Source organism: Sycon ciliatum, chromosome 11 (assembly GCF_964019385.1).
Source record: "Sycon ciliatum chromosome 11, ocSycCili1.1, whole genome shotgun sequence".
Taxonomy (NCBI): Eukaryota; Metazoa; Porifera; class Calcarea; order Leucosolenida; family Sycettidae; genus Sycon; species Sycon ciliatum.
This window is the reverse complement of record NC_088653.1, coordinates 19,266,735-19,279,903: the sequence shown is the minus strand read 5'-3', so window position 1 is coordinate 19,279,903 and position 13,169 is coordinate 19,266,735. Positions and strand designations below refer to the sequence as shown.

Sequence of the window (13,169 nt, the reverse complement as noted above, 5' to 3'; positions counted from 1 at the left end):
AAACACAACACAACACAATGAAGCAAACAAATCTCTTTCCGCTGGTACTCCGAGTTTCGTGTGAAAGCGCTCATCAGACAACATTATGACCAAGACTAACAATCGCTAGAATAGATAGGGTCTTGAGAAAAGAGGGCAGAGGTGATGGAGGTACAACATTTCAGTAGCGCCAGGAAAAGGGGGTGAAAAAATCAGCGTGATTATAAGAGGAAAAAGGTGTTGAGAGTATAGAGCATACATTGTAGCCTGGGTAGAGGAATAGCGCGATTCTCTGGCAACACATCAGTACTAGGGTCCAGCGGGTAATGCTCCGAAAATGTTTGTATAATGCTAACCATGATGCTCCAAAAACTACCACATAATGCTGAGTTATAATATTAGGCTTCAACAAGGGCTATAATGCTCTTGGTTTGGGTCAGAAAGGAAGAAAGGCTACACATGTTCGATCTGCCACTGAATCCGGCACAACATTTCCCACAATCTCCACCACCTTGTAGCACTCTACAACGACATAATCGATTCGCCATGTGCCTGCTCTCCATTGCAGCTTTGATGCAGGCCCGCTATGGCTGAATAGTGTATAATATACAATCCCAGCCATTAAATGGCTTCCTCAACTTTCTTGTACCTGAATACTACTGTAGTATTAGCGTGGTGAGGTACTACAATAGTGAAAGATAGGTCAGCACCAGGGAGTCGTAAAATACCGGTATTTTACGACTCCCTGGTCAGCACATGCACACGATCTTTGTAACTATGGCTTGTTTTCCTCATCTTGCTGCTATAAACAATATCATCAGTGCTATCGCAAAGGAGAAGCTCTACAAATATTTTAACCTATGGTCACAGCCATCATCGACACTGTAAGTGCCTGGTGCGACGGACGTCATAGTGCAGCTGGTAGTGACATTAATGAAGTGAAGTATTGATTAGCAATGAAAGATATATGTGTGTCCCCAAATAATTGCAAAGAATTATTATTATTATTATTATAGCTATGAATAGGATGAAGGCCGCAAACATCACGCAACTACGTTACTTGTTTGACATGTATTACTGTGTATTTTATAACAAAAAATATTATTGAAAACCCAGAATCGATTTTCTCGTTCCTATCATCAGTGGGAAATACGGAACTAAGGATACAACCAAAGAAACTGAAGTTAAGTACTGTAAATAGAAAGGTGTTAGAAATAACATCAAGATACAAGTGCAATAAAACCACTAGAGGAAACGCAAAAAAGGTAAAAAGATTACATAACCAAAGGCGAGAAGGCACTGAACGAAGTGTCAACCTACGAATACAACTTCAGTGCAACAACGTGCTCTTTCTGCTTACACAAAACAGGCTTATGAATACGTATACAAACTGCCTCAAGGACTTTCAACTGTTGGACATAACGCGCACGACACAGTACAGAAAAATGAGAGTCATCATACACACCAAGACAGTCAGGACGAGATAACAAGTGTAGATACACAGCTGACTTCTTACGATCAACACATTCATCCACCTCATCTCGCTCCTTCCCACCCGACTCCTCCTCGTCCATCTCATCGTCCCCTTCCTCGTTCCGCTCGTCATCCTCACGATCATCATCACCACCAACATCTGCCTCGTCCTCTGTCTCCTCACCAACCGTTTCGTCATCCAATTCCTCTTCAGTTGAAAGTCTTTGAGGCAGTTTGTATACGTATTCATAAGCCTGTTTTGTGTAAGCAGAAAGAGCACGTTGTTGCACTGAAGTTGTATTCGTAGGTTGACACTTCGTTCAGTGCCTTCTCGCCTTTGGTTATGTAATCTTGTTACCTTTTTTGCATTTTCTCTAGTGGTTTTATTGCACTTGTATCTTGATGTTATTTTTAACACCTTTCTATTTCCCACTGATGATAGGAACGAGAAAATCGATTCTGGGTTTTCAATAATATTTTTGTTATAAAATACACAGTACCTGTCAAACAAGTAACGTAGTTGCGTGATGTTTGCGGCCTTCATCCTATTCATAGCTATATTAAAATTATTATCTCCACGTAGGTTATTTAAACACACGTAGGTTATTAGAATTATTATTATTATTATTACGTGCATTTTCGCGTTGAAGTCGACCGATAGGTCCACCTCTTCGCTTGTGCTGGACAACGAAGGCAGGAGGATAACAAATGATACGCTGTGGGAAAAAATCAAACGATCACTGTAGCAGAACCAAAACAGCACGAATCAAAAGAAAAGGGGCAAAGGAGCCGCAGAAGTATAAAGTCAGTGGTGGGTGAACAATGCAGTAGAGAGCATTGAGTGATGGTGTGGTGGTGTGGTGGTGTGGTGGTGTGATGGTGTGTTGGATCAGCAACAAAGGCACCATCCAAACAAACAATGTTACATGTATGATTGTACTTGTACGTTGAGAAGAATATTGCAGTGTCATCCGTCTCTTACAGATCCTTTTCTGTCACCCGTTGACACAGAGCTCGCCACTCGGCCCTATCCACTGCAATCTTCCTGATTCTGTGCAAGTCCTCCAGACTACTCAGCTTTCCGGCATCTGCTGCCTCCAAGTCAGCAGATAGTGTACCCGGCAGGCTGGTCCTCGGCCGTCCTCTCCAGCCCTTGAGGTCCTTGCTGGTGTAGTAGCTGACCATTGCCTGGACGGCTGGTGTGCTGTCGGACAGACGGAGGACATGTCCGAATAGCTTCCATCGCAATATCTTGATGGTGTGACTGATCGGCTGGCTTTCACATCGGGCGTATAGTGCGTTGTTCGATATCGTCTGAGGCCACCTGATGCCTATAAGCGACCTCAGTTGACGCCGATGGAAGGAGTCCAGTCGCTCCTGAGCTGACTTGGTAACCGCCCACGTACCAGAGTTGTACAGCAGTACAGGGCTGATGAAGGCTTGGTATAGCCGAAGCTTTTCGCTGACCTGCTGGCCTCGTTTCCAGAGGTTCCACAGGCCCCGAAAGGCAGCTGTCGCCAGTTGCTTCCTCCTCAGCACATCCTCATCATCACCAATCAGACTTCCAAGTTTTCGTGTTGATCTCCATTCTTCTTTATTGCGATCATTGAGTCTAGTGATTTCTGTGTACTCCGTTTTGTCATGATTCATGTTGAGCGACCATTGCACCAGGGTAGAACTCGCCGTAGCTTCTAGCTAGGAGAGCCACCGCCGACTGGTGCTCACAAAATCTGCGTCGTCAGCATAGATTAGCTCAAGCGGCAGGTGAAGATCAGCATGGGGTCTGGGGGCTGCTTCCTTTCTCAGTTGCCGCAACGCTGCTTCCAGATACCGTAAAGTCGCGGATAAAACCCGGGCTTATAAGCACATAAGCCGCTTTCTGCATCAGGCTTCAATGCAAACCAGGCTTGTATGCAAACCATGCTTATATGCACCACTGATATTTTTGCCAGGCTTGTATGCACATCGGCCGATCCGGGCTTGCATAGAAGCCAGGCTGCTACGCGCGACACGCGTAGATCTACCACTGACTACCGGTATGGCGGCAGTTTTACTATGCATTGTACATAGCGCATGCACTCTTGACCTACCCGATCCGCGCTTGCATGGAAGCCAGGCTTCTACGCGCGACAGGCTTATATGCATTTGAGCCGTTTGATTTTCAGGCTTCTATCCGCGATGTGCTTGTATGCAAACCCGGCTTTCATCCGCGACTTTACGGCGTGAACAGGACCGGTGACAAGGAGTCACCCTGCGGTGTGCCAATAGTTGTCGGAAATGTTGGTGATGACGTTTTCCCAAGGCGGACATGGAGCTTTGTTCCCAAGAGTAGGTATTGTATCAGACGCAGTTCATCCTCGTTCACGACTTCCTTTAGTACACTCATCAGTTGGTCACGTCTGATAGTAGCGAGGTTTTGCATTCCGAAATTCGGCAAAAAGATTCGGCACGCGGGAGCGAGGTCGAAAATGCACGCGAAGATTCGGCATGTTTGTTCGGAAAAAGCTCACTTTGCCGAAAATATTAATTTTTTCGGATGAATTTTCTGTAGAAGAGCGCCAGCGCGTGATTTATTCAAAGAGATTTCTTATCTCGGCATCGCTTCCCAGGCGTCTTTGGCGACATCAGCGTCGTCAGCTACCTCTGATTGCTCCTCCATTGCTTGTCTACTCTCTTTCGCCTGGAGTGTCCTCACCGTCATCTGTGTGGCTGAAAAGACTATGGCGATACTCATAAAATTTGACTTGGCCATGGAGTTGGTTTTTCTGAGGCGACTGAGGAGACAGGTCTGGCCCTCGGCTCTTAGGGCGATCAAAGTTCGTTGGAATCAGCAAGAATAGGAGCACGGGACAGGACGTTGCTGATGCTAGGGCTCACGAAATGAAAACACATCATTTTCGACTTGCAAAACAAACGTTGGTGCGAAAATTCGACATTTTGATGTTCGACAAATGACCGAAGAGCGCCGAACCGAAATTCGGAATGCAAAACCTCACTAGTGTCAAAATGCCTTTGATAGGTCAATTCCGAGGATGTGAATGTCCCAGTGAAAGCGTTGGGCTTTGGCAGCCAGCCATTTGTGCGCCCATACGACATCGGACGTTGACCGTCCACTCCGGAAGCCGCTATGGGTCTCAGCTAGAAACTCCCCCACTTTCGGTCTGATCCTTGCAAGGGTTATGAGCGATAGTGCTTTCCTGAGCGATGTAAGTAGCACTATGGGCCGGAGATTGGACGGTGGTCCAAGAGGTTTATTGGGCTTTTGAAGTGGGATGAGGATTCCTCCACCTACTTTCACTGACTGATGATGGCTAAATATACCATTGATAACTGAGGAAAGGGTAGAAGCCATGGCGTCTCCTCCATACTTGAGCAATTCAGCTGGGGTATCATCTTCTCCAGATGCTCGTCCGTTGTTGAGTTTCATCAGGCTTTTAGCAACTTCAGTGCAAGTAATTGGGTTTGACAGTGGCCGCGGAGGGCCGTCAAATTGTGGACCTGTCTGTGCGCTGGAATTGTTGAGTTGGGTATCGAAATGCCGTGCAATGTATAATATTAGAGAGTTTGAGCAACTCGTGAACGAGTAGACCTCTCGATCTCTACGATCGTACGAGTCGGTGGCAGGGAGCCCTACATACATTGCCATTGGTATGCGTAGGGCCGCCTGGTCGGTGGTCGACTCGGGTGCCTGGGTTCGAGTCTCGTGTGCTGCAATCGGGGTTCGTTTCGCACGAATCAAGCAGATTCAACTAAGGGCAGTTGCTAACGAACCAACTGCCCTTGATTCGGGCGAAACGAACCCCAGCACACGACGAGACTCGACCCCAGGGCCAGGCACCCGAGTCGACCACCGACCAGGCGGCCCTATGGCCTACGCATACCAATGTATGTGGGATGGGGCTCCCTGCCACCGACACTCGTAGAGAGGTCTACTCGTTCACGAGTTGTTAGATCAGCAGATAACAACAAGAGTACATAACCCCCAGGGTGTGCAACTCCCACATGCCCTGCTGTCCCGACAGAATTTCAAGTTGACGTCATTATTTATGACGCAATGCTCCTTGGACCAGTGATTTACAACATGTGTACGGGTGTCAACGCATCACACGTTTTTCTTTGCAATAATAGGGAGGTTTAGTTCCCACGTAACGGAAACGCGTACGTGGGTGATCCACGTAAAGTGGATGAAGGGCACCCACGTTGCAATGTTGTGTTTAGTCACACGGAACAAACAAAAGCATAAAGCGAAAGGCCCAAACCTGGTCAAAGACGAAGCTACCCGGGCCTAAGAAGCTCATCGAATATTTTGATTTCGTGCTTCGGAAACTTCTTCAGCTGAGCACCCTCACAGCTTGCACAATGCGCTCCATTCTGATTTTCACCCACGTTCTGGCGGAACGTGGGTGAGCCTCCATACACGGCATGTCGTGAATCAGAAAACGTCTGTACGTGGGTCACTGAGTATCACGTGGTACACCCACGTAAAGTACCCACGGATTACGTGGGACTAAACCTCCCTAATTTGTACAGGATCGATCGGCTTCGGTCAACCACAGGTTCCGGATTCGTCTGATAATCCGTGTACAGTGCGCATTGCATCATCAAAATGACGTCAACTTGAAATTCTGTCGGGACAGCACCCATAGTGGAGTTGCACACTCTGGGGGGTTACATGTATGTAGTCTTGGGTTATGTACTCTTGATAACAACCAACGCATATGGCCGATTGGTTTGCAGGCCTGCTTGCGAATCATGAGGTCCCCAGTTCGAGACCCGCGCTGGTACAGTGTACTGTGTAGCAGGGAGCGTGTAAAAAGACTTTTTCCGCGTGTTGAACTGCGCCGACGTAGACCCGGCCGGGTGCTCGAATCAGAAACGATTTGACACGTGTGAAATTTCTCATCTGTAAATCTCAACAACGTCAGAATATACTTTTGGAGAGGCGATGGAACAGGGAAGGGAGTCTGGCTTGACAGCACACGACGAGACTCGACCCCAGGGCCAGGCACCCGAGTCGACCACCGACCAGGCGGCCCTATGGCCTACGCATACCAATGTATGTGGGATGGGGCTCCCTGCCACCGACACTCGTGCCGTGGAGAGGTCTACTAGTACAGTCAGACCTCGTTTATCCGGTCCTCTTTTATCCGGAAGAAAATTGCTGGTCACCGATTTACAGCATATGCCATGCATACATACAGTGTGTGTGTTCGATTATCCGGTTCCCTCGCCTATCCGGATATTTTTGTGGAAAACGGATGTGTGCGGTTATGCGAGGTCTGACTGTAGACCTCTCCACGGCACGAGTGTCGGTATACCAGGTATACTCCGTACTCGTTCACGAGTTCTTAGATCAGCAGATAACAACCAGCGCATATGGCCGATTGGTTTGCAGGCCTGCCTGCGAATCATGAGGTCCCGAGTTCGAGACCCGCGCTGGTACAGTGTACTGTGTAGCAGGGCCAAGGGAGCGTGTAAAAAGACTTTTTACGCGTGTTGAAGTAGCTACGTAGACCCGCCGGGTGCTCGAATCAGAAACGATTTGACACGTGTGAAATTTCTCATCTGTAAATCTCAACAACGTCAGAATATACTTTTGGAGAGGCGATGGAACAGGGAAGGGAGTCTGGCTTGACCCACCCAGAACCTGGGTGCGCTACAACACAAGCTACAGTGCGCAGTAAAATAGTCGTATTTCCTTCTGATTTTTTATTTGAAAATAATTGGGTGCTCGAATCAGAAACAGCAAACTCGTCAGATCGTCTCCGATTCAAGCACACGGGTCTACCATCGTCTACGCTTGGTGTGGCAGTTGAGGGCAGGGAGTAGTAACTAATTACTTACTACTTCGTTTTTGAGAGCAAGATGGTCAGTGGAGCCGCAGATTCAGCAGGTCTTTGGCAGCACCGTACAGGAGACCCACATCCTCGAATCAAGGACCCAGCAAAAAGTGGGTCGCGAGAAGGGGTCTATACCAGGGAGTCGTAGACCCGGGTGCTCGAATGAGACACAGGGTACCAAAACAGAAACACCCTGAAATTGTACCTAAACTTGTTCCGATTTCGTTTAGTTTTCACAAATACCATCAACATACGGCCTGCTAACGGTATGCCAAATTTCAGCGCTGCCCGGTAAACACTTTTTGAAATACTCGCGACCCACTTTTTGCTGGGTCCTTGATTCGAGGATATGGGTCTCCTGTACGGTGCTGTCAAAGACCTGCTGAATCTGCGGCTCCACTGACCATCTTGCTCTCAAAAATGAAGTAGTAAGTTACTACTCCCTGCCCTCAACTGCCACACCAAGCGTAGACGATGGCAGACCCGTGTGCTTGAATCGGAGACGATCTGACGAGTTCGCTGTTTCTGATTCGAGCACCCAATTTTCAAATAAAAAATCCGAAGGAAATACGACAATTTTACTGCGTACTGTAGCTTGTGTTGTAGCGCACCCAGGTTCTGAATTCCTGCTGGGTGGGTCAAGCCAGACTCTCTTCCCTGTTCCATCGCCTCTCCAAAAGTATATTCTGACATTGTTGAGATTTACAGGTGAGAAATTGCACACCTGTCAAATCGTTTCTGATTCGAGCACCCGGGTCTACGACTCCCTGGTCTATACGACTCCCGATCCCTGGTCGCGAGTATTTCGAAAATCGTTTACCGGGCAGCGCTGAAATTTGGCATACCGTTAGCGGGCCGTATGTTGATGGTATTTGTGAAAATTAAACGAAATGGGAATAAGTTTAGGTACAATTTCAGGTTGTTTCTGTTTTGGTACCCTGTCTCTCATTCGAGCACCCGGGTCTACGTACAGCTCGGAGGGATCACAAGGATGCAGTTTTTGTAACTTACAGGCTCACCTCCTCTCGAGCTCCCCCCCTGACTCACTTGTGAGGTCTGCATCTGCCACTATTTGGCACTAAGGACGTAAGGTGAAAAGGCATAGTGCCATAGTGGTGGCCTGCGGAAGCGAAGGATAGCTTGTGTGTTTCTGAACATTCAAGCGATGCTAACGCCTTGACTCGATGTTCATGTCCGACTTGTAGTTATAGTGTCGCTCAGTTGATCCACTGTACACCTGTATTGTAGTCAGGTCAATGACTATCTTACAACTGTAGTACTGTATCTACGTGCGCCCAATCAAAGCCGTTGCAGAAATTCGCAACAAGGATTTGCAAGGAGGGAACTGTTTTGTCGAAAACATAGAGAGACACGGAGGCGAAGTGAATAACGAAAAGCCGAACCCCTAAAGTAAAGAGGGTCCGAACCTGGGTTTTCCCAATACGGTTGAAATCAGGGAGTAGTACAATACTGTACTATATATTATATAGTATTGTACTACTCCCTGGTTGAAATGGTCGCAAGACCGGGACTCTGTCAACCGGGTTATGGTTGTAGTCAGGAGCATTATGCGTCCTCGCCTTGTAACATGCTGTCAACATCGAAAAGTAGTTGCATGTAGACTCTCGAGTCTACAGACCAAGGAGTCGTCAAATGAAGACTACGTATTTGACGACTCCCTGACTTCTATTATGAATTTATGAGCAATGTTCACGTCACTATATAAAGGAGATTATTGACACGATTATTGACACGTCTGGATAGAACCAAGAAGGCAAGAGTACATAACCATGTACTCTTGATAGAACCAAGAGTACATGGGTTATGTACTCTGGATAGAACTGACACCACTGCACTGGACACTGATTATTGCACTCAGTGGAGAAATGTTTAAAAAATCAAAAAAATCCCAGAGGAGCAAAGTAAAAAATAAACACCCAAAAAGAGAACAAAACCAGTAACAAGATGAGTGTTCATGCCGCTAGGCAATGGGGGATCAGAGTCACCAACCTGCAAGCCTGCAACCAGGGCCATTGCCTGTGCAGTGTTGAGCGCCGCATAGCCATATAATGGCGGCACCAAGAGTACTCTTGGCGGCACACATTTGCTTGTGCTGCTGCTTCTACCACTGTGCTGTTGGTGGTGAAGTACCACTCTGGCCAGCCTGGAAGGGAAATCCAGCCTCATGAATAAAATAGCGCAGGGCAATACACAGCCCCCCCCCCCCCCCCCTGCACTACTACTAATACACACACCCACACCCACTGTTCTGTGTACTCAAACGTGGTGCTAGCAGTGTTGACGAGGTCGGAACACTCGGCAGCAGCAGCGAGCGCAGTGTGTACAGAGTGTACAGTTGTTTGTTTGTTTGTATTCTTTATTTAGAGTGGGAAGTCCAAAACAGGCCCTAGCCTAATAACAAGAGTACATAGGTTATGTACTCTTGCTAATAACAATGGTCCGACTGAGTCAGTGAGTGTGTGGCTACACGAAAGCGCGTAGCACCGCCGTCGGAGGTGGTCCGGCAGGAGGGGGTCGGGGGTGTACGTCCCCAGGGGAAAAATTGAAAATACTTCAAAATACGGTGCAAAATCCTGCTGTCTGGGCACGTTTTTCGTGGTCGGGCGAAAAAGTGACCCGGCCAAGGACTGACGTCTGACCAGCTGGACCGCCTGCTATGCCCCTGACACGTACAGCATCGGTCAACAACATCCAGTCGAGTTTCTCAAGTACGTGCCGGCACCAGGCGTTGCGCAGCCTAGACCTGCGAACAGGTGCACGGCGCCAACTTGACTCTGGCGACTGGATTTCATTGAGCAGCACTGTACAGTCATGTAGCTAGCTACACCACCAGCAGCAGCAGCAGCACCAGCATCGTAGTAGTAGGTATGTATGGAACAGTAAAAAAAAAGGTACTTCAAGTAAGTAAGTAAAAACAACTGGCAAAGAGAAGTTGGAGGTGATAGTTGGTTGGTCTGCAGATGGCTAGAGTCTACATCATGTACACAGTAACACACACACACACACAGACACACACACACACACACACACACAGACACACACACACACACACACACACACACACACACACACACACAGACACACACACACACACACACGCATGCACACACTTGGTGACCAATGCAATCAATGACTGACACGCGACTAGAACCCCGCGGGGGGGGGGGGGGGGACCCCAAGGTGCTCTGTGTTCCAGTGACGTGCCAACAAGTGGCTAGTTGGCCGGTGCACGCTGGCAATACGTCCGTCTCGATGTACATCTCATTAAAAACATGAAGGCGGCTGCTACTCGAATGGCGATATTGGCAGTGCTGGCTAGCTTTCACTGTAGTCAATGCTACACGGATGGCGATGTTGGCTGTTGGCTGGTTTTCACTGCAGTCGATGCTCCACGGACGGAGGTATTGGCTGCTGGATAGCTTTCGCTGTAGTCAATGCTGCTCAGTGCTGTGCTGCTGCTGGTGCTGCTGCTGGTGGTGTTGGTGTTGGCAGTGAGTGTCGTCACTGCTGCAGCAAGAACACTGCGCCGGTGCAGTGCCAGCTGAGAGTCATCCTATTGCAGGCACACTGCACTGGCATTGCTTGTGCAGCAGCAGCAGGTGGTGACCAAGGTTACGACGGAGATGGCAGCACTGACTCTTTCAGCCACACACCTGCTGACACTGCGGACTCTTTCACACGCGCTGGCAGCACTGAATCACTCAGCTACACACATACACACACTTCAGGCAGCCGAGCGGAATCCAGGCTGGACGAGTGGGCAGGATATTGGTCATATGCACAGCACAGTCGAGCCGTCTTAGACTGTACGGCCAGTGACTCTGCGGCCATTGTTTCAAGCTGCGGTGAATGCTTACCCAGTCATAGAGAAAGGCTCAAGCTAGAAGTGCTCTCCGTGACGGACAAGGTGGATACGCACGCACATCCGCATCACACCATGAGCTTCTTGCTGAGAATCTCGTACACCATGCGACGGCGAAAGTATCCCATGTCATCCTGTATACGCGCGCGCATGCACACACACACACACACACACACACACACACACACACACACACACACACACACGCACACACACACACAATACAGCACACGTAGATTAATTGAAGTAAAGTTTAGGGGAATTGTGTTGCTCACTACGTGGGAGTTCGCGCTTTTCTGAAGTAAAGCTTAGCAGGTAATACATACCGTAAAGTCTTGTATAAAAGCCGTACTTGAATAGAAGCCGCAATTTTGGGCCCATCAAATTACACATAAGCCTGGTTTTAGTGTTGACATACATAGAAATACCTGTCTTGTATAGAAAGCCTGTCTCATAAAGAAGCCTGCAAAATTTCACCAAGAAAAAGTAGAAGCCGCGGCTTTTATACAAGACTTTACGGTATGGCTAATGATCTTAGAGACAGACAGACAGGCACACAGACAGACAGCAAATGAAAATACTTCCTCCGCGTCATTAAAATTGTCGCTTCCCAGAGCAATTTTTCGAATTTATTAGGTCCACTCGAAGGGCAAAGAAATCAGCTAGAAATTGAGGCAGAGCATTGTTGACGGACCAAGCTTTAGTTTGTGGCCTCCCGCTTTGCTGCACTTGCAGCTAAGGTCGACGTCTTCATCAGAGTTTGAGGCAGACCCTTCAGCACTCAACAATACGCTGAAGAAGACGCGCGTTCAAATTCAGGTCAAGAAACTTCGTTTTCAAGCGATCCATGCCTCCAGGTGGCAGGCGATGAATGAAAGCTAGCATTTTTCAAGTACACTGTAACGACCTTCCAGCGGGATAGGGTAAGCAGTTCCTTTCCTTGGCAAGCGCTTCGCTGATTTTGTCGGTGTTTTCAGACCTGCTACCTTCGCAGCAACATGCGCGACAAGTAGCGCATTTTTGGAATTTGAGACCACTTTGTTCTTGCCATCGTCAACTTCAGCATTTCGTATTCAGGAGACATACCAGGATTCTTATACCCGAGCTTGTAGTCTTGATAAATGCCCACTCGAACGATGTGGGAGGGCACGAACTCCAGAAAACGAAATGCGCTCTGGGGCGGAATAGTGCGGAGCGCGATGAATTTGCTTGGTGCGGAAGAGAGGTCCGACAAAGTCCGAGACCACCACGGCTTCAGTAACAAGTAGACATTGCGCAGGAAGGGTGGTACCAATGTTCGAACACAGAAAACAGCGATTCCGACAGTCTGACTAAGACGAGCCAAGTCACAAATATTGGGATGTGCGAGGCGACGATTTTAATGACGCGGAGGAAGTAAGACGGGATAAATAGAGAGGTTCTGCAAAATGAAATTTTGAACAAAGTTTAGCGACAGGCCTTGCGAAAATGTTTATGAATTTTCGCACGAACTTTGTGTTCTCCACATTTTCGTAGTTTGCACGTGCCCAGTGCACGAACGCCATGACCCAATCTCACGAAACTTTCCACGAAAGTTGCAGTTGCAAAGGTTCATGTGACGTTTCTCACTTCATGACATACTGTAAAAGCCATATATAATAACGAAGTGCCAACTCTAACGAGTTAACGAGGAGAAATCTGTCCTTAAAATAGAAATCGTTATACAGAAATCGATACAGATACTGTCCTATTGAGCGTTGAGAATGAGTGAGAATCGTTACCTTTGCTGCACGTAAACTAGTCAATTTTGGGAAATCGTTATATATGCGCCTCGTTAGAATAATGGCTTTTACAGTAGAGCGAAAGTATGTACGCATTTTCGTTGTGCAGAACCTCTCTAATATAAGGGGCATTAACCCTTTCAGTGCCAAGGGGGTCAGAAAAATTCAAATTGTTCGGAGTTGAGCTGAACTCAAATTTTTCATAGCTCAGCTGTATATCCACGGATCTTTACA

The 13,169-nt window shown here is 47.8% G+C and overlaps 2 protein-coding genes across 3 annotated transcripts in view; both read right to left on the bottom strand.

Moving 5' to 3' along the window:
• Positions 1–2,430: 2,430 nt before the first annotated feature.
• On the bottom strand, positions 2,431–3,102 carry LOC135827165 (uncharacterized). Its single transcript, XM_065339691.1, has one exon. It carries the CDS (start codon positions 3,100–3,102, stop codon positions 2,431–2,433), a length of 672 nt encoding a protein of 223 aa, XP_065195763.1.
• Positions 3,103–10,050: 6,948 nt separating this feature from the next.
• The window catches only part of LOC135827427 (rho family-interacting cell polarization regulator 1-like), a 27,576-nt gene continuing 24,457 nt past the window's right edge, over positions 10,051–13,169 (bottom strand). For both annotated transcript variants that reach the window (XM_065339923.1, XM_065339924.1), the window contains exon 24: positions 10,051–11,309. In XM_065339923.1, the coding sequence (XP_065195995.1) occupies positions 11,244–11,309 (66 nt within the window). In that variant the 3' untranslated portion in view covers positions 10,051–11,243. The remainder of the gene's footprint in view (positions 11,310–13,169) is intronic.

Coding starts and splice junctions, on each gene's coding strand:
- LOC135827165 (XM_065339691.1), bottom strand. CDS start 3,102: ATGAATCATGACAAAACGGAGTACACAGAAATCACTAGACTCAATGAT.